The following is a 20084-nucleotide window of genomic DNA, read 5'->3' as shown; positions in this document are numbered from 1 at the left end:
TTGTTTTCAGAGTTGTAGAGGTGTTGAGATAGGTTAAAAGTGTGGGCCTTTTGTATGGAAATAAGATCTGTTAAAGTGCTATTTGGACACCAGAAGCATCTCTTGAGCAGCTATTCACTTAGTTAATGCAAAAATATCCTTCAGTTTTGGCTGACAAATTTCTAAGGCTGGGACAAGATCTGCTCTCCAATGTATCCAAGTTTTCTGGTTTCAAGCCGAAGAAACTATAACAATATTATAGCTCTCTCCCTTTTTTTGGGGACCAGGGGGGAAACACAAAGTTCTGCCCACTGATTGCCTTAAAAATTCTCTCATGAATAGGAAATAAAGGATATTTTAATAGATACAGGAGTCAGTGGAAAGGGGGGGGGGGTTGCGGGGCAGGGATTTCAGCTACTATTAATGAATAATTTCATTACTGTGCCGTGAATAATTTCGGCTACTATAACACACTATTATGCTTTTTGGTGTTTAATGTGGGAAAAAAAAAAACATGTTTTGAACACTTTCAAGACCTGATGACTGATAATGGATTACAAGAAACAAAGGGTTTTATGAAATGCATTACCTTTTTTTAAGATACATATCAACCATTTGTTTTACAGGAAGCTGCTAACAATGACAATGGGCGAGCAGCACATTCAGCCTGGAGAAACTATGATGATTTTAATGAATACTTTTGGTATGCTTGATATTGAGCCCTTTATTTATTTATTTATTTTTATAAATTCCTGCTAACTTTTATTCTTTTTTAGGTCTCTCCGTTGTTTTGAGCTTAGCTGGCCCTGGCGCAAGAGTGCTTCATTCTTGCTGATACCTACACCTAGGTCAATGGTCAGTAATGTTTATTTTTCTATTGCTAAAAAATGACTCTAAAGGTTTAGGCCTTGTTTGGTTTTCAGTGTTCTAAGGAAAAATTTTTACGTTTTCCATGAACACAATTCCTAATCACCTTTTTATCTCACATACATCAAATTGCTATGGTATATTTCTACAAAAACTTCAAAAAATAGCAATCCAAATGGGACCTTGTGTTTTTATGAGGTGTGACATGGAAAATAGTAATGCATGGCTTTTACTTCTGTGAGGCTTTCATATGACTTGATTCCTTGTGTGTGCAAGTGGTGCCACAAATTGTTTGAGCTTTTGTCAGCATATTTGTGAATAAGTAAAAATGTAATATGACTGCTTATTGAACAGTTTTGACTTCACTGTAGTTCAAAAAAATACCAAATTTAAGCTTGAGGGTGGAGCCTATTTAGTTTTCTTATTTTTTGAGGTCAAAATCAACAAGGACATAATTGGCTCACAGGCTTGCAAGCTGGACCCCACTTAGTCTCCGTATTTTGGATGAAGGCGTTTTATGATTTTGAAACAGTAAATAGGGTGCTGATAGATAAATTATTTCGAATGAGTAATACTGTGAAATGTCTAGTGTCTGCAAACATACAAAGTTGGCTCGCATTTTGATAAGTTGAATTTGGGAGGTTTTGAATAAATTTTTTTTGGAAAATAGTGCCTAACAAGCAACTTAGATCGTAGAAAATAGGCATGATTTTGACCTAACTCGATACTAACTGGTGCCAAGCAAATTTGTAGCAGAGCATGAAATAGAATTTTGTGTTCATTATCAAGTGAACTAGTATTTGAGCCTGACATAAATGATCTAATCAAGTTCGAATCCAACCATTTTGGGGTCACTTCAATGGTGATTAGATTTGTTTATAGCACTATGTGTAAGTAAGCATTTGCAGCATAATTTTAGTTGATTAATCTTTAGTTGTTGTTCTGCTTCTGTATGGGGATATTAAACTTTCGGAAGGTGCATGAGTTGAGAGTTTTTGGAGAACCCAACATATTGTAGCTATTTTCTAAGCTGCACCTTAAGTTGCGTGAAATGCTTGTATTTAAAGAGTGATAAGTTGGCTGGGGTTGCCATGGTTGAATTTTCCTGAAGAATGATATTATATCTTTACCAAACTGCAAAGGGTGTTCCCTTTGTTTTTCAGCGAGGAGTTACTGTTGGGCATAGTTAATTGTATTTTGAACAGATACATTATTTGTCACGTTGGCCAAGAATTCTAGCTTATTTATTTGCGAGTAAAAGTGCTTTTTTCTTTTCTTGTTTATTTTTTTGGAGCGTTTTAATAGATTGCTCTGTTTGTGCTCGTAATGAATAATGAATGTCATGCTTTCTGTATTTTTGCTTTATTTATTGAGTTGTACTTAAATTAGATTATGAAAAATTATTGGTGGTAACCTATGTTTTGTTTCCTATGTTGATTTTTTCAGAAAGTTTTAAAATCTGGAGGAAGTGAACGTCGAGGAAAAACTTCTTTTGTGGAGCACAGGACATTTCTTCATCTTTATCACAGTTTTCACCGCCTGTGGATATTTCTTATTATGATGTTTCAGGTTAATGATGCAATAGCCAAATTTGTGCTTCATTATATCTTCGAAAAATATGTTTTGCGCTTCAATTTGCATTTGTAGTCGCAGTTGTATTGGATGTTGGAGTTTCTGCCTATGTATTCCTTGAAAAAGTTGGGTCTTTTCATGTTATGTTGTTTGTTGTGTGTGCATGGTTCATTCTCTTTTTTTGTGGTGGGTTTGCATTGTTTGTGTTAATTACTTGTTGCAGCCTTTCTCATTTTTTCTCTTTCCCAGTTTTGAGGTCTGGGTGCTGCGTGTAGGGCTGCAAACGAGTCGAGCCGAGTCGAGTTTTGGCCTAATCGAGTCGAGCCTTGACTTAATTTTATTGAACTCGAACTCGAGCTCTAGCTCGACGAGTTGACAATTTAAAGCTTGAGTTCGAAAAAAATAAAAATAATTATTTTATTTTTTCTTAATAAATAATAAAATATTAAGGATATATATGTAATTTTACTATTAAAATAAAAAAATAAATATATATACTTAAAATAAAAAAAAAAATATATATATATATATACTTAAAAAAAATAAAAAAAAAAATATATATATACTCGAGCTCGCGAGCCGGCTCGATTTCAACTCGAGCCAGCTTGAGCTTGACGCGACCCGCTTGCGAGCGGCTCGGTTTGTTTGCAGCCCTAGCTGCATGCATTCTAGACTTGATTTCTCTTTTTGCTATCCATGTCATATGTATTCTATTTGAGTTCAAAATGGATCCCTTTGGCTTTGAGTCTGTTGCTTTTCTTCTTTTTTTGGGTTGAGTTGTTAAAATAAGTAATTCCTAGACAGGTGATTTTGAAAATTGATCGGCCATATTTGCCTGAAATGCTTCTGTAAGCGCAAATATACTGTGCCTGTTCTCAGTTGCTACAAAAGCTGATTATAGCTTTTTCTTAGCTAAAAGCTGTTTTTCAATGTGGTCCTTTGCCCTTTACTACTTCGTTTAGCTCATTTGAAAATGCAAAATGCTCATTCTTGGGAGCAGTCCTTTTGATGTTCTGAAATAGCTTTGGCTTTGTCAAATTTGCAATGACATGCTTCAATTTTTGCTTTTCTTTTTCTCAAGAGCTTTATTGATAATTACATTTCCATGATGAACTTTAGAATGTTGAGAGAAACAAGAATAAGGCCATTAAGATAGCATCCCTTAGAGTGTGTCTCAGAAGTGATTTCTTTTTGATCTAAAGATAATTTAATAGGTAAGAAGTGAAGGAGACCTTGTCAAAAGCCCAGTTTAGTTTTAAAAAGCTGGAATTAGCTTTGTTTAGCAAAGGAGCAGACCCTTGTTGTCCATTGCAATAATGAATTCTATTTCCCATGGTTTAAATAGGTAACTGGAATTAATAATCTGGTTCTCTCTCTCTCTCTCTCTCTCTCTCTTATACAGGGACTTGTCAAAAGCTCAATTTAGTTTTAAAAAGCTGGAATTAGCTTTGTTTGGCAAAGGAGCAGACCACCTTCTCTATTGCAATAATGTATTCTATTTCCCATGGTTTAAATGGGTAACTGGAATTAATAATCTGGTTCTTGCTCTCTCTCTCTCTCTCATACAGGGACTTGCTGTTATTGGCTTCAATGATGGGCAATTTGACTCCAAGACGATACGGGAACTTCTTAGTCTTGGACCAACATATGTTGTGATGAAGTTTATTCAGAGTTAGTTTTCTATTTTTGGAAGTTTCTACTTAATGCTGTTTAAGGGTCCATTTGGGTGGATGTAAAATGATTTCCAGGAATTAGGGTTTCACAGGAAATAGTTTTAATGAATCTTTTCTCATAATTTTCTCATGCATGGTTAACTTGAAGAAAATACTTTTTCACACAATCAGAGGTCACTATCAACCATCAGATGCACACATATCTCAACACTTAGTACCAAGCATAGCTTGTATTCTTTTACTGGTCAACACCAGCAAAGTCATGCCACCTGCACCACCATCTCTACATTTCCCAGCCATGCCACTACTCAATCTAACCCTATTTGACTGTCGCCGCTAAAAGCCTTCACCCTCCCAAGGAAAAAAAAAACAATTGTGGGATTATGGGGTTGCAAAGGGAAGGAAGGGCGTTTAATATGAAGGATCTGCAAAGGTTACTGGTGAAGTTGCTCTCAAAGACAGCGGAACAATTTTCAGTTAAGGTCTCCCTTGGCATTTTTTGTTGCACGATTTTCTTCTGAGGAAGACGTGTGATTTATCATAGACTCAACCATTAACTAGCATGCTTTGAATAAGAGAAAAAAAACTTCGGTAAATCTTTTATGGAAGTTGTTTGACATTGGATTGGGGAAAACAGCTTATAATGGTAAATTTTTTTACTGAATTCAGTGCACCCGTGCACCTGAAGTTCTGGAAATATTTTTAGAAAACATTCAGTCCAAACAAATGGACCCTAAGTGTAGCTTGGGCAGACCTTCATGTTTCGTTGGCTTCTTCTGTGGCTGCTGAAGTTGTTTTCACTGTTGCAGGTGTCTTGGACATTCTAATGATGTATGGTGCTTATTCTACATCAAGGCGTGTAGCTGTTAGCCGAATTTTTCTCCGTTTTATCTGCTTTAGTTTAGCTTCCGTGTTCATATGTTTTCTCTATGTGTATGTTCCTCCTTTTCTCATTTATTTTATTTTTTAAACTTCTGACCACTGTGCATTTCTCCATATTCTGGTAAAGTAAGTGCATTTACTTTTAGTTTTATGTGGTTTGATTGCAGGAAAGCTCTTCAGGAGGAGAATAAACCCAATTCTGAGTCAATTCTTTTCAAAATTTATGTTGTTGTCCTAGCTATTTATGCCGGACTTCATGTTTCTCTCAGTATTGTTATGAGAATACCTGCCTGTCATCATTTGGGCAGCTTATTTGACAATTGGCCTCTAGTACGTTTCATTAAATGGATGCATCAGGTTTGGCCAATGCACCAGATGTTTAGTTATCCTTCATTCTTTCCTTGCTTTGGTTAAAGGTGATTTTTAACTAATATACTTGTTGCATTTGTTTTAAGGAACATTACTATGTTGGTCGGGGCATGTATGAGAGGACATCAGACTTTCTCAAGTAAGCACTTCAATTTGATTATCCAGTTAAAAATCCTCTTCAAAGCTAGGATGTCTTTTATTCTAGGAGTTCAGCATGTTTAGGAATCTTATCTGATCTGACTCGTTTCTTTTTGGTGCCCAACATATTGAGATGAGGCAGTGAATCTACCTAGAGTTTCTTTAAGATTGAAGTGTAGATTAGTCATTTATCCTTCCCAGAGGCTGTATATTTGAATGCATATAATTTGCTTTCTCAGAAATAAACTGAAATTTTTTTTGAGGGGAGGGGGTTGGGTTTCTCTTTATTGAACCATTACTTTGAAGAAAGTGTGTGCTGGGAAGTGTTTGTACTTCATTGCCTCTCCCCTTACCCTTTGTGTGAATGCAAAGCCTGATTTCTTGTGCCTTTTTTGCAAAAATTCATGAAAGAAGAGGATTAAAGAACCAGTAGAACTTGGCTGTCTGGATAATCTTGCTTATGCTTTGTTCAATTTGTTGTGTTTGTGTGAGATTGGGACTTGAATAACTGCATGGAGATGTTGGTAATTATTGCTTTTGTATGGAAGTAGTTCCTGTTCAATCCACATTGCCACTTTGGTTAACTTTGTTAAATATATTGGACTTAGTTAAGCGTGTGGTTTACCTCGTAGACTTTGATTTATTTATAGTTATTTTGTGTTTGTTTAATTTCTCTTTTACATCTATCAATCTTTAACCTACTACTTTTTAATGTTGAGTTTTATTAGATTTTGGTGATTGCGTCCACAGCTGTCTCCATCATGTTTTTCTTCTTAGTTTCTTCTTTAAATGCCCCCATTAGTGGTTTGATGGATGTGTTTTCTTTTTCCTTAATTACTCTTTATTTTACTCTTAGCATCTTCCTGGACTTGGGGGTTTATATTTATATCTGTTGTTTTCTTGTTATCATTCCTGGAGGACACAGTTGTTATTTTCACTTTACATAATCTTTTTGTTTTTCCTAATTTTGTAAGTTACCATCTATTAATCACTGATAAATCAGAATCAATCGTTAATCTGAAACGAAATGATTGATGTCTATTTACTCAAATTACTTTGATTGATGTGTATTTAGGCCATTTCAGTTTCTGGTCAGTTGAAATGAAATGATTGATGCCTATGTATTCAAGTTGTTTATCTTCTTTGGTTTTTGATGTATGAATTCTAGTTTTTAATAAGTCTTTTTCTTGATTTTCTTCTTGGCTCTCTAATTCTTAGAATACACTATGCATGGCTATTTGCTATAGAATTATCTTCACAGAATATTATACAAGTGGCATGGTTTTGTCAGGGAAGTATTGTTGCTGAATGAGTTTAGGGAAATTCTCCTATGACTAGTTGAGAAAATTAGAGTTTTGGGCTGTCTGGGCAATCAGAGGTAATGGTTAGGTCGAAGGTGGGGAGAAGAAAAATTAGAGAAGTAAAAGAGGAAAAAAGGAGAAAGATTCAGTAAAGATTCTAATCGATATAATCTCTTAAAAAAAGAAGCTGATTATGTGGAAAATCAAGATTTTGAAAGTACCTTAAAGCTAATTATATTGTCTTTAGGCATAAGAGATCCATAATTTGTTGTCTAAAATCTTCCAAGACATCTAGGAACCCAAATGAATGTCTAATAGGTATCATAGTGTTCAGGACTCACTAGCTTTAAGTTTTTTAAGTTTCCTGCAATTATGAAATGGAGCTTATTCTCCTTGACTCCAAGGTTTTCGAACAAACAGCTTCTATGTTAACTAGCTGTACAATATCAACCTATGATCCCAAAGACTCGTTAAATTGCATGCCCTTAAAGGCAGTCCTATTGCTTTTTTATTAGGCTTCATAAGGTCAGTATCTTCTCCAACTAGCTTGTAGCCATTGCATTGACTGCATCATTTTTACCTTTTTTTTCCTGTATATCACTACTAAGAATATGCAATGAAAGCAGATTGAAGTTAATGATTTACTGTCAAGATTAATCAGTTATACTATTTTTTTTGGAATATGTGGAGCTTTTATTCTCATAATCATATTTCCTGTAGCTTAGGTGTCTGAATTTTTGGGATTTTCTGTTCGACTTGTATAACTGCTTTTCTAAATTTTTTGGCGTAAAATGATTTGACTCTATTATTCATGTCTTTAACTTTGTAGTTATGTGAAATTATAGTTGAGGTGAGAATAGTTTGTCAAATATTGAATTGGCTGATAATGTAGCTTCATTGTATGTTGCTTTTCTTTGCTTACTAACTTGTTGGATTACAGGTACATGATTTTCTGGCTGCTTGTCCTGGGGTGCAAATTTTCCTTTGCCTATTTCATACAGGTAATTTTTTATTGCTCCTTTCTAATTTGTGGTTAGTTACCTTAGCAGTGAGCTGTAGGTTTATTGAATACTTTTGTTATCATATGCAGATTAAGCCCTTGGTTAAGCCGACAAGGCAAGTAATAGATATGGAGATAACGAACTATTCATGGCATGACTTTGTATCCAAACGTAAGTTAGTTGACTATTTCCATTGCCTCATTGATTAGTGCATTCTGCGTTTGGTTAGGATCAAGCGTTTGTATTGGTTCACCAAGCAGTTAGATCGAATATTGCATATTATCCTTTCAGTAACCTTTATGTGATTATGTGATTGGGATACTCCCTGCCTTCTGTTTGTTCTTCTCTCTCTCTCCTCGCTTTTCTTTTCTTTTCTTTTTACAAAATCAGCTTGCATTTTCCTAAATTATGCATTGTGTTGGCTTTATCTCATTTACTGTTTGTTAAGCCCTCAATTTGCTTAATTAATGCCTAGGAACTTCTTGCAGATAATCATAATGCTCTGACAGTTGCAAGCTTGTGGGCACCAGTGTTTGCCGTAAGTCCTTTCCTAACGTATTCTTTCCTCTGGTTTTGCAAATGAAAACATGGTTACACATGAAAATAGTTTGGTAAACCTGAATACCAAAGTATATTTGGTCATATTGCAATACGGACTATCCGGAGTTCATTGAGCATTAAATATTAAGTTCGTTTTTCTGTTGTAAGTCTGTTTTAATCATTACTTGTGTTGTTCAATGTTCATAGGAACTACTTCTGTTGACATAATAAAACCCCTGTGCTTTATGTGCTTTTTTCCTTGCTTTTATGTTCATGGGGTACTCCAACTGTATCTGCCATCAAAGTAAACATTTTTAATAGACAGTAGGATTTGTTTTTTAATATTTTTTAGCTTAAAGATGCTGTAGAAAATTCCTGAGATTATGGTACTGGACTTAAAGCACTTGACCTGAGGTCAGTCATGTAGGCTTCTCGCCTGTTACATCTATTGGACGGTTATATGGAGAGAAATGAAGATCTCCTGTTTTCTTGGCTTCTATGGGAGATGTTAGAAATAGTTAAGGAATTAAGTACTTTATACAAGAAGATCTCTATTGTATTCTTGAAGATTTTTATTTTGTCCTTGGCACTTTATTTACTGGCTCATACAAAGTTGTTGCCAGGGCATAAGTTTGGTTGGCGGGGATGGCACTTTAACATACTTTTTTGATGATTTTGTAAGCATCTGACTGATAGAATAGACTTCTGACTTAAGTCTGTCCTTTTTACAAACTTCGACTCTATTTTTAATCCACTTTAGAAGGATTAAATTTGTTGTTCACGTTAAGCATATAATTCAGAAGTTTGCTGGGAAAATCAATAGCACAGTTTTTTTGAACTCTGTTGATTTCGTTTTAACCTGATGATAAAAGTTTTACTTTCTCTTTGAGTTTGATAATCTTGTGACGAAGCACATATGCTTGAGATGCGTGTGTTATCTTGGCACCAATATGTCATGCTATTTATTTGGGAACCAAACTTAATTGTTGGTTGGCTTTCACAAGTTATATAGCTTTTGAACTAACCACAGCTCCATGTTGTTTGCAGATGTACCTCTTGGATATCTACATATTTTACACAGTTATATCAGCTGTGTTGGGATTTTTACTTGGTGCAAGAGATCGTCTTGGAGAGGTAAATACTTGTTTATGTCGATTGTTTACTGTGGATTGTACCTTGAGAAGATACTTTACAGATAGCTTATTAGATAAATTGCTTCTTCAATCCAACTATTTCTTGATACTATTCAGATTAGATCTTTGGATGCTGTTCATAAACTTTTCGAGGGGTTCCCTGAGGCCTTTATGGATACTCTTCATGTACCTCTTCCTAACAGGTACTTTCCTTTTGATGTAGAAAGTTTGAATTCTGGATACCTTTCTTTGTGGTCTATTAAATGTTAGTTTTGCTTTGCAGGGCTTCTCTCCGGTCATCTGGTCAGGTGAACCTTTTTGTTCTTGTGTCCTTGGAAATATTTTCTTTGTTTCTACTTTAAAGCTTGATGAGTTGTATGCACCCAAGCAGTATCCATCTTTACAGCTTGATTTCAACTTGGGAATCTGGAGAAAGTTTTTGTTGACCTCACTTAAATTTTTGAAATGATGTTAGAGGCAGTATTCATAGTTTACAGTTCTTCTATCATTGGTTTCTAATTTTCTTTTTGGAATAATACCAACACACTTGGAAGGGTATTGGGTTCACAGCATGCTACCGCCTTGTATGAGGTGCAGTAGAGGCATATCTAAACCACAGAATCAGTACAGCTTGAAAACTGCAAAATGAATGCTGCAGATCTGCAGTTGCAGCAATGCAGATTTTTTTTTTTTTATTATTTTGACTGGGAGGAATATGCCTATATTGTTTAAAAAATGTGGACATGATGACCGAAGGCGAAAGCATTTCCTATCTTGTTATTATTTTTATTTTATTTTATTTTTTATATATCATCTATTCGATATAATAATAACTGGCTAAAGTTGACGATCCAAAATTACTAGTTTACCAAATTTACAAAAGTTTTCACGACTCAAGGAAGGCCCGTAGTGGCTTGCACTAGCAGCAATTGGTCTAAAATATGCCAAATTCAATTCACGACGTGAATTCCAGATTGACTTATGATCGTTACTAATGATTTGAAGCCCCTTTCCAAAATATGGTAATTCATCTAAATTTTGTTCTGAGAAAGGATAGTTTTTTTCAAGAAACATCCTCTCAGGTCCATTTTCTGTGTGAGATTGAATTGTGTTTTCTCTATGATTGTTTACTTTTACTGTGTCTCCTTGTTTATCTTTGGGACTAAGATTACGAGGGTGAATTAGTGCTTTGGGCTTCACTTTTCAACCTTTTTTGGGGTAAATTGCCTGATCTTCTGCTCTTGGCTAAGGATCATACGGAGATATGGTGAACAGACATGACATCTTTCCAAGTTTGATGCAAAATATTATGGATATGTAAAATTAGTATATTTGGAGTCTTTCTTTGAAGTTGAATTTTATTTGCAACAAGGTTTATGTGTACTGAATACCTTCTAGGTAGCATTTAACACTGTTGTATTAATACATTGTACTTTTATTTCGAGAAAGTACTGTAGGTTTAAGGAGGTTGTGTACCCAGTATTTCCTTAAGTGACATACTAGAATCAAGACATTCTTTTTCTTGGTAATGTTACTTTTTGTAACAAACACACTTTTTACGTGTTCATCATGAGCTACTTGCTGTTGTATGCTTTTTTATGGTATGCAATTGTCAATACATAATTAAATGGTTTTGTATCCCTTTTTTTGGTGGGGAATGCAAGTATTTGATAACTATTAGATGGATGGTTGAGAATTATCAGAGCAATGTATGGTAAGCTGTGACTCACAGTCAAAAGTTGTTGAGCCTTACTTACCTGACGTGATGAAGGGTGTTGGATGTGTCTGAGTATTGATGTTATGTAATTGTCTATATATAATAAAGTGTTGGATGTGTCTGCAAGTTGTTAAGCCTTGTGTTATGAAATTCTCAATAAATAATAGTTCCTTTTTTTTTATCCTTTTTTTTTCCGGAATGCAAGTATTTCATAACTATCTGGTTTTTGATTGATAGAAGTAATTATCAGGCAGGTTTTTGGTTGATCGGAGTAATTTTCAGGCATATATGATAAGCTGTGGCTCACTGTTAAAGTTGTTGGGCCTTATTTGCCTGACATGACGAAGGGTGTCAGATGTGTCTGAGAGTGTTGATGTCATGCAATTGTCAACAAATAACACACACACACACATATTTGCTTCTGGAATGCAAGTATTTCATAACTATCAGGTGTTTGGTTGATGATTATCAGTGGCATGTATTCTAAGCTGTGGTTCACTGTTAAATGTTGTTAAGCCTTATTTACCTGTAACAATGAAGGGCATTGGATGTGTCTGAGATTGTTGATGTTGGTCAAGGACTTTTAGAAATCTTGATAGTGTAGTGCTTCATTGCTTGGTTCTGTTTTAGAAATTAACTCCTGCTGTCATTTGAAGGCTCTGGAGAAAAATAAAGAAGATGCTGCTCATTTTGCTCCCTTTTGGAATGAAATTATAAAGAATCTGAGAGAGGAAGATTACATTACAAATTTGTGAGTACTGTATTGGATATTTTATTCCCTTTTTAAATCACATGAAGCTTCTATTGCTTGGATCTGTTGACTTGATGTTTCACTTTTTGTAGGGAGATGGAGTTGCTTCAAATGCCTCAAACATCTGGGAATATTCCATTGGTTCAATGGCCACTATTCCTCCTGGCCAGCAAGGTTGTGCTTATTATGTGAATTGATGCCATTGCCAGATGGATTATTGATATCCACCGATGCTTCTTTACTATTTTGCCTAATTTAATTCCTTCTCCTGTCTGTTATAGATATTTCTTGCCAAAGATCTTGCTATTGAAAGTCGGGATTCTCATGAGGAGTTGTGGGATAGGATCTCAAGGGATGATTACATGAAATATGCAGTTCAAGAGTGCTATTATACCATCGAGGTCATACTTACCGCAATATTGGATGATGAAGGAAATGATGAAGGAAGGAAATGGTAAATTTATGATAAGCCTTCAGAGTGCCTTTAGTGTTTTTGCTTTTAGATTGTTAATGCTTGCTCCATTTGTTTTTCTTGTTTGTCATTGGTGAGAGGTCAACCTGGGTAGCTGGGTTGGGGGAAGGGAATTCATGTTCATGGAATGTCAGTTTCGGAGAACATTGAACATGCTCATTGGGGTTGTCTAATCAATTAAGTTTGGTTTGAACAATGGTAACTTGATTGGCCCTTCTCTTTGTTGCATGCATTGCATCTTTTAACATTTTAAACAGATGAATTATATTTCATGTTCGACTGGATTTTTTTTTTTTAGTGTAAGCAGGAGGACTCGAACCCGAGACCTCTTGCTTACACTCCCTCCCCCCCAAAATCAAATGTATTGTCATCAACTAGTTTCAATATTTTCTTTGTTTTGTGTATTGCATCTTTTAATATTTTAGAGCAGACAAATCATGCTTGCATGATTGATTAATCTATCATATGGATTGTCATGAACTATGCTTTTTAAATAAACTTTCTTGGTTGGTTATATTGAGACTTCCTTTAATAGGTTGTTCCTATCTGCCAGTTAAAAATGTAAGATAACATATAGGGCAATGATTTTGGAGCTCCACAATAATTTCCAGGCAATCAATCACCCTTTTTATTTAATTAAAATGACTTAAATACCCATCCCATTTAATTTAAAAATCGAAACTATCCAGAGACATGGCAGACAAACTTTGTGAATAGTTGCCAAAGAAAACAAAAATCTAGAGTAAAAAGTTTCAAAACTTAGAAAAGAGCATCAAGTAGCTTGAAGTCAACATTTGATGAGAACGTATTAACTGCATAGAAGTTCCTTTCATGGTCCGTTATCATTGATGCAGTCCTCTGCTGTTTGTGTCTTCAATGTCAGGGTTGAAAGGATATATGAAGATATTCGAGGAAGCATTGCCAAAAAAAATATTCACAATGACTTCCAACTGGAAAAGTTGGCACTAGTCATTCAGAAAGTTACCGCTCTAATGGGAGTACTGGTATGTATTTATATGGTTTCAGCATTAATAGAGATGTGCATCACAAGCCAGCTCATAATTTGTTATATATATGTATATGTATATATATGTGTATATATATGCACATGAATATATATATATGTATATATATGTATGTATATGTATACGCATATACATATTTTATTGTTGGATGCAAGAGGAAGTTTTGGTGACTAGTTTCCATATTTGGGCACTTCCTGGAGCTCCTTATATCTCCTTTTTTCTTTTACAGTAGGAGTCATGCTTTTAACTTTTTCATCAAGCATATTGCTGTTGCACCCTGTGGTTAATCACTTAATCCTGCTTGATATTAAAGAGATGACTGCTGGAGCAGATTGGATTAACAGATACATATATCCCATCATACAATCAATTGGGTTTTTAGAACAAACCTTGTCTCAGTGAAGCAGTATTCAAGCTATGTAGGGATGCAAAATGTTGTACGTCCTTAGTCCTACTTTATGTTTTTTCCTTAAATTTTTAAGATTTGAAAAACATATTCTTCAGAAATGATAATTATTTTGTGTCAGTCAACTTTTTGAGATTACTGTCTCATGGCAGGTCTTATTTCCGGTTCTGTTGAGGATTAAACAACATATTAGGAATATTGGCCAAAAAATGAGTTATTTTGACTTAAAAAGTTGAGGAAACTGATATTGGATTCATTCTTAAGTGTGACTGTGGTACAGTAGTATTATTAACACCTTTGTCTTTTACAGCAACAATCTTGTGGACACATGGATAATTTTTTGACTGTGAATATAGTTGGAGCTATGAGTGTAGAAGTTTGATCTAAGAGGGGAACTAGTTTAGTTTTGGATTTTTTGGGGACTAATCTGTCACCTTCAACTTGCATTCAGTGTGTATGAATTGGCACAGTGTTACCATCTCAAATATTAAGTTCAGATTTCTCCACCATTGGACTGATTGTCCCTCTTGTTAAGGGGAAAGGAAGAATTGACAGTGACCTTGGACAAGACCAGTAAACTTCTGTAGTTTGGTTCCTAACTAGTTTTTCAATGCTTGGTGCTACTTTGATGCTTAAGGATATAGTACATTAATTGATGAAATAGCTGGTGAGTGGGTTTGTTGTTGAAAATTGTAATTGTGTGGAAAGAGTTTATCAGCATGCAATGTCAAACTGTAGCTTATGTTTCAGATCTTATCCAGACAGATGGTTGTTTCAATGCTGTTCTGACTTAGCTGTGCAATTAATGTTGTAATTACTGGCTGGAAACTAGAATGTGTTGTTCTCGTCCGTTCAAGACTCTTGGATATGCTTGGAAACTGGCCCATAACCCTTAAAATCTTTTGACTTCAGGACACTAATCTACTAGTGAATTCTGTTTCGTATGGTTGTCCCTCAATTTCACGTTGCAATCTTTTGGACTTTTTTTGCTTCCTAAAGCTGTGATCATACTATCTTGAATTCTTTTCATGCAGAGAGAGGATCATACGCCAGAATTGGAAAGTGGAGCTATCAAAGCTGTCCAAGATCTTTATGATGTTATGCATTATGATGTCCTTAACATTAACATGAGGTTTGCTACCCAGTTAGATTTTTTTTCCTTGACTTTTGGCCCTTTTTCAGTATGCTATAGTTGTTCTATGATTTCCTTATTTTCATTCTCAGAGACAACTATGAGACGTGGAATCTTTTGTCAAGAGCAAGGAATCAGGGTCGCCTCTTTCAAAAATTGAAGTGGCCTCGCGATGTTAAGTTGGTAAGTAGTCAGTACATATAGTTCTGGACTGAGTTTTATGTCTTCACAAACCTCTTAATTCTTGATATCCACAGAGATTGCAAATCCGAAGATTATATTCCCTTCTCACTATCAAAGATTCAGCTGCAAATATTCCAGAAAACCTCGAGGCTAGACGCCGGTTGCAGTTCTTTACAAATTCGCTTTTCATGGAGATGCCAGTAGCCAAGCCTGTCCGTGAAATGTTATCCTTCAGGTATTATAAGGAGCCTTTTGTTAGTGTCCTGGGTTCAAAAGTTGCATCCACTGACTAAACCCCTCATTTCATTTATGAGCAGTGTGTTCACACCTTATTACTCGGAGATTGTGCTTTACAGCATGTCTGACCTCCTTAAGAAGAATGAAGATGGGATTTCCACTTTGTTTTACCTTCAGAAGATATATCCAGGTAATGTTCCATTTGTAGTGTGCTCTATTGTAAAATTCCCCTACCATCTCAGATTCAAGACCTTTATTAGGGAAATTTTTAAATATGGTGAATCTCAGTGTATTCATGGCCTCTTTTACAAAGTGTATTGGTATGTTGGATGAGAGGATAGTAGTTGGTGTCATGATGCTGGACAGAAAAGTTACTTGAGCACTTTTAATAATTCTAACTGGAAATTTATAACTTTTAGAATGAATGCGTGCCAGCACTAGAGCATCTTGGTCCTAGTCCATCTCTGCTTTGGCTTCTAAGGTGGGAAGCATTATTTAGACCCTAGTTATTATGTTAGAGCATGTATGAAATTTCTGAGGTGGAATGGCTCTTGTATCTGCAGCAAGTAGGTTTATGTTCATCAGCAGAAAGAGTCTGAGTAATTTGCTTAATGCATTGTTGGATTTTTATTTTGCCTTGGTTGGAAAGACGAAAATCTAGGATGTAATTATGCAATAACTGCCACTAGTATACTGACCTTTACTAATGCTTACCAATACTAAATTGTCCCAAAAAAAATGCTTGGTCTTAGTTTGTGGATAGTTCTTTGAGCTCATTATGGTCCAAAAGCCCCACATAAGCCAACATATACTAGCGATTTTTTACCAGATGCGAGACATCTCATACCATACCAATTGCATACCTTGCCAGTCTTGATGCTTTGTGATCAAATCAAGAATCCATTCGATAAAGGTCCCTACCAGCCTCCAGAAAGGGCTTTATTTATTTATTTATTTATTTTTAAAAGGCCTTGAGAATATGACTTATGAACACTGAATATACACAACTATCCTTTGTACTGGACAGTAATTTGATTTGTGTCTTGATATATGCAATTTGCTGAATGTGGAGTCATTTCCATATTTCATTTCCTGGAAGTGAGGCTGGCTTTAGTTTGGGTTGCCAGTTAATTAACACACAACACAAGTTTGTTTATATTGCTCTTTGTTTTTACAGCACCTATTGATACTTGGCAGTTGCAAGGTGTCTTTTTGTTGTGGTTTGTTCTGCTGATGCTATTAGAAAGAAAGGTTGCATGTCTAGAGGATGACACTTTACAATTGCTAAAATATTTTTTGCAATTTGATATGATAATGTACCTTTCTGTGAATCATGCTGACAGGAATTTTGATTATGTGATATCTTTTTCTAATGTGGGTGAGAATGCCCTTTTCTTTTTTCATGTGAAAGTCATTTCAAATTTTCAAGTTTTAGCTTGCCAAATAATTGAGGCAGAAAATGCCTTTGAAAAATATGATTCATCATTCTTTTGTGGCTTTTTCTGTGGATGTGTTTGCGAGTTTTAAATCTTTTATGTAAACATTATTGAGCTGATGGCTGTTGTTTGTTTTGATAAGCCTACTTGGAAGATGCTGCTGGATATCTTTCCTGCATGTCTTTTTAATCTGGCAATTATCAGAAGCTTTACTGATAAAAATAAGAATCTTAGAAGCAGGTTTTAATGTCAACTAATGAGGTCTTTCTATGGTTGCCTCGTCTAAAATGTTTATTATCTTGTAGTTCCTCAACGGACATCAACTTGACCCAATTTAGGTGTTGGTCCAAATGTTTCTTTTCTTTCTTGTCCATCTTTTCCTCTATGCTATCCACTTTGCATTTATGTGGAGGTGGGACTAGAAGCTGTTCAGTGTGGTTTTTCACTGCCTTGCCACTGTAAGGATGCTGGAAAGGAAATTTTGGAAAACAGGTTGAATGTTTTGAAAAGTGGTTTGAGAACCAGTAGGTGCGTGCGTGAGAGTAGTGACATTGGGAACAATGATTGCTGCCATCATTAGAGAAGATGGGGAACAGATGCGGCAGAGTGAAAGACTTGAACTTTTAATCATATGAAGAAGAAAGGAAAATCTAGAACTTCAATAATTAACCCCTGAGCTTTTCAGTTCTTCAGTTTTTTCCTCAATTATTTGTATATCTCTTCACTCTGATGGTAATTTAAAATGTAATTTTAGTGATGTTATATCCGTTGATTCAAAAGTCTTCCTTAAACGTATATATCCATAAATCCAACAGACCCCAATAGTATTGCATGAGTATTTGAAGTTATGTCTGTATACCTGTCCATTGGTCGAAAGTTTCCACTCGTCATTTTCTCATATAGTCCGTCAATAAGTAGTTCGCTGCATTTTCCCATCCTATAGTGGTTTGCTCCTCCTGCACTAGGTTTTCGGAATGCCTGTCATTAATTTAACCAATTTGTGCCAACAAACAAAATAAATTGGATTATGAGTGAATCATTAGATAACTTCGTAATTATTCTTGTTGCAAAAGTATTTGTGGGTATCAGGACTTTTCAAGTTTAAAAACTTTTAGGTTCTGAAGACTTCTATGCCCATTTTTTATGATGAAACTTGTTTTGCAAATTCTGTTTTTGATTGTAGCTTCCTTAAGAGTCCTTGCTATACTTGTTATTCAGAAATCCTTAAAACATACTCTGGTTTTTTTTCTTTATTGATCTTTAAATGCCATATGGTTTAAATTTGTGTCCAGTTGCTTTGCTTTTTGTGGGTCTTCTAGCCTACTCTACTTTTTACAAATTTCTAAATTATTGAATGCAGATGAATGGAAAAACTTTCTTGCTCGGATTGGCCGTGATGAAAATGCTTCTGAGTCAGAACTTAATGATAATCCAAATGACATCCTTGAACTTCGTTTTTGGGCTTCTTACCGAGGACAAACATTGGCTAGAACTGGTACTTTCTCCCTTCAAATCTAGAATTTTTTATTCTTTCTTATTGGTCTACGACTTTCCTCATGGCTTGTGAACATTTTGGCTAGTTGGTTTGCGATGGAGCATTTTTCTTTCAAAGCACCCATGACCAGTAATTGGGCTGGGAAGAAGATAAAATGGTTGGAGAGATTATAGGATTGAACTTCATGTATGTGAAACAGAAATCAAGTGAATAGAAATGAAGCAGAGATTTTATTACCAATTCTAATATCAATATCTCCAATAAGCAGTTATTGTGTTGTAGAGAAAGAAGCAAGTAAATTGAAAAGAGTAAAATTAAAATTCAAAAGGTGAAAGCGAGCTCATTTTGAGCTTAACGTTTTTATGAAGGAGAAAATTTGAAAGAAAGAGGCACTACAGAAAGATGGGGGGCTTGGTGTCCCCAATGCTTTATTATTATTTTTTTTTTGGGGGGGGGGGGGTGCAAAGAAACTGGAAATACTTAATCCAGTATACTACTGAAGGATTTTAAGAGTAAGAGGGAGGACTGAGAAAGGTTCAGACTGGGTGTTTTAGGAGCTCAGGAATAAAATGATCTCTAATTGAAGAGATTTTAGAAGGAAAACAGAGGCATTATGGAATTAGATTGATAAGATTAACATCCAGTGTATAGCCTCATGGAGAACGAAGAAGCTATCCAATTCACTGTTGTTTTGAACATCCTTATTGTTACTTGCACATATATGTTTCAGATGTTCTTGCTTTCTGCATGAAATATCTATAAATGTATGTGGACAGTTGCTTTTATTTGAAGGTCATAATTGTCTTCCAGAACATGGTCCTGGGTATGCTCTCATAACTTCTTGGATAAGGAATGCTTATTTCTCTTCTATTTGTTGACGTCCTTGTTTGATGTTTGCTCATTGTCCAATTGCAGTACGGGGGATGATGTACTACAGAAAGGCTCTCATGCTTCAAGCCTATTTGGAAAGAATGATGGCTGGAGGTTGGCCAATCTAAGAACACTAGATTTGTTGTTTTTGGCTGCTTGGATAGATCTTTATTGTCTGTTAGTTGTGCTCAGATATGGAATCTGCAATCTCCAAATATGAAGTTATGGATATTCAAGGCTTTGAGTTGTCTCCCGAAGCAAGAGCTCAGGCAGATTTGAAGTTCACATATGTAGTTACATGTCAAATATACGGAAAGCAGAAAGAAGAGCGAAAGCCTGAGGCTGCTGATATTGCATTATTAATGCAAAGGTAGAGTATTGTGTGTATAGCATGTGATGCATCTACTACTGATTGCATGCTGTAACTTTTTCTCTATGATTTGGTACATCATTGTCTTGGCCTTTTGGTCCTCAAAAGAGCCACTTGGATATTCTTGCAACTTCCTCCTTTGGCTCTTTCCTTCCACCCAAAAACATGAATAATATCTGTATCTACATAATGCATTATATTGCGTATGCTAGTTCTTAGTTTGTTCGCTTATCAGTTTGTTCTTCTTTTGCATACCTTTGATATAGAAACGAAGCTCTTCGAGTTGCCTTCATTGATGTGGTCGAGACCCTGAAGGATGGTAAAGTACATACCGAATATTACTCAAAACTTGTAAAGGCTGATATCAACGGGAAGGATCAGGTTTTCAACTGTTTCTCTTTTCTTTTTTTTTTTTTTTGAATTTCTGGGCATTACAAGTGAAAAATTGTTCTCTTCCTTTTTTTCTTTGTATTTTATTGATTTTTAGCTTATTTTTCTGTTTGAACTAAAAAGGTTTAGATGAAATTATTTGGTT

General features: G+C 35.3%; 1 protein-coding gene across 2 annotated transcripts in view; it reads left to right on the top strand.

The window, feature by feature from the left end:
• The window catches only part of LOC113749157 (callose synthase 9), a 46759-nt gene that overhangs the window by 14725 nt on the left and 11950 nt on the right, over positions 1-20084 (top strand). For both annotated transcript variants that reach the window (XM_027292837.1, XM_027292830.1), the window contains exons 12-36: positions 606-682; positions 756-834; positions 2293-2415; positions 3987-4089; positions 4901-5024; positions 5141-5330; positions 5429-5481; positions 7722-7782; positions 7872-7953; positions 8271-8320; positions 9370-9456; positions 9573-9658; positions 9739-9763; positions 11829-11923; positions 12016-12097; positions 12205-12377; positions 13279-13399; positions 14861-14958; positions 15051-15141; positions 15216-15376; positions 15459-15568; positions 18175-18309; positions 19225-19293; positions 19372-19549; positions 19816-19930. In XM_027292837.1, the coding sequence (XP_027148638.1) occupies positions 606-682; positions 756-834; positions 2293-2415; positions 3987-4089; positions 4901-5024; positions 5141-5330; positions 5429-5481; positions 7722-7782; positions 7872-7953; positions 8271-8320; positions 9370-9456; positions 9573-9658; positions 9739-9763; positions 11829-11923; positions 12016-12097; positions 12205-12377; positions 13279-13399; positions 14861-14958; positions 15051-15141; positions 15216-15376; positions 15459-15568; positions 18175-18309; positions 19225-19293; positions 19372-19549; positions 19816-19930 (2568 nt within the window). The remainder of the gene's footprint in view (positions 1-605; positions 683-755; positions 835-2292; positions 2416-3986; positions 4090-4900; positions 5025-5140; positions 5331-5428; positions 5482-7721; positions 7783-7871; positions 7954-8270; positions 8321-9369; positions 9457-9572; positions 9659-9738; positions 9764-11828; positions 11924-12015; positions 12098-12204; positions 12378-13278; positions 13400-14860; positions 14959-15050; positions 15142-15215; positions 15377-15458; positions 15569-18174; positions 18310-19224; positions 19294-19371; positions 19550-19815; positions 19931-20084) is intronic.

This window comes from Coffea eugenioides, chromosome 1, assembly GCF_003713205.1.
Source record: "Coffea eugenioides isolate CCC68of chromosome 1, Ceug_1.0, whole genome shotgun sequence".
Taxonomy (NCBI): Eukaryota; Viridiplantae; Streptophyta; class Magnoliopsida; order Gentianales; family Rubiaceae; genus Coffea; species Coffea eugenioides.
Note: the sequence above shows the minus strand (reverse complement) of the source record. Positions and strands in the feature narration are given on the sequence as shown.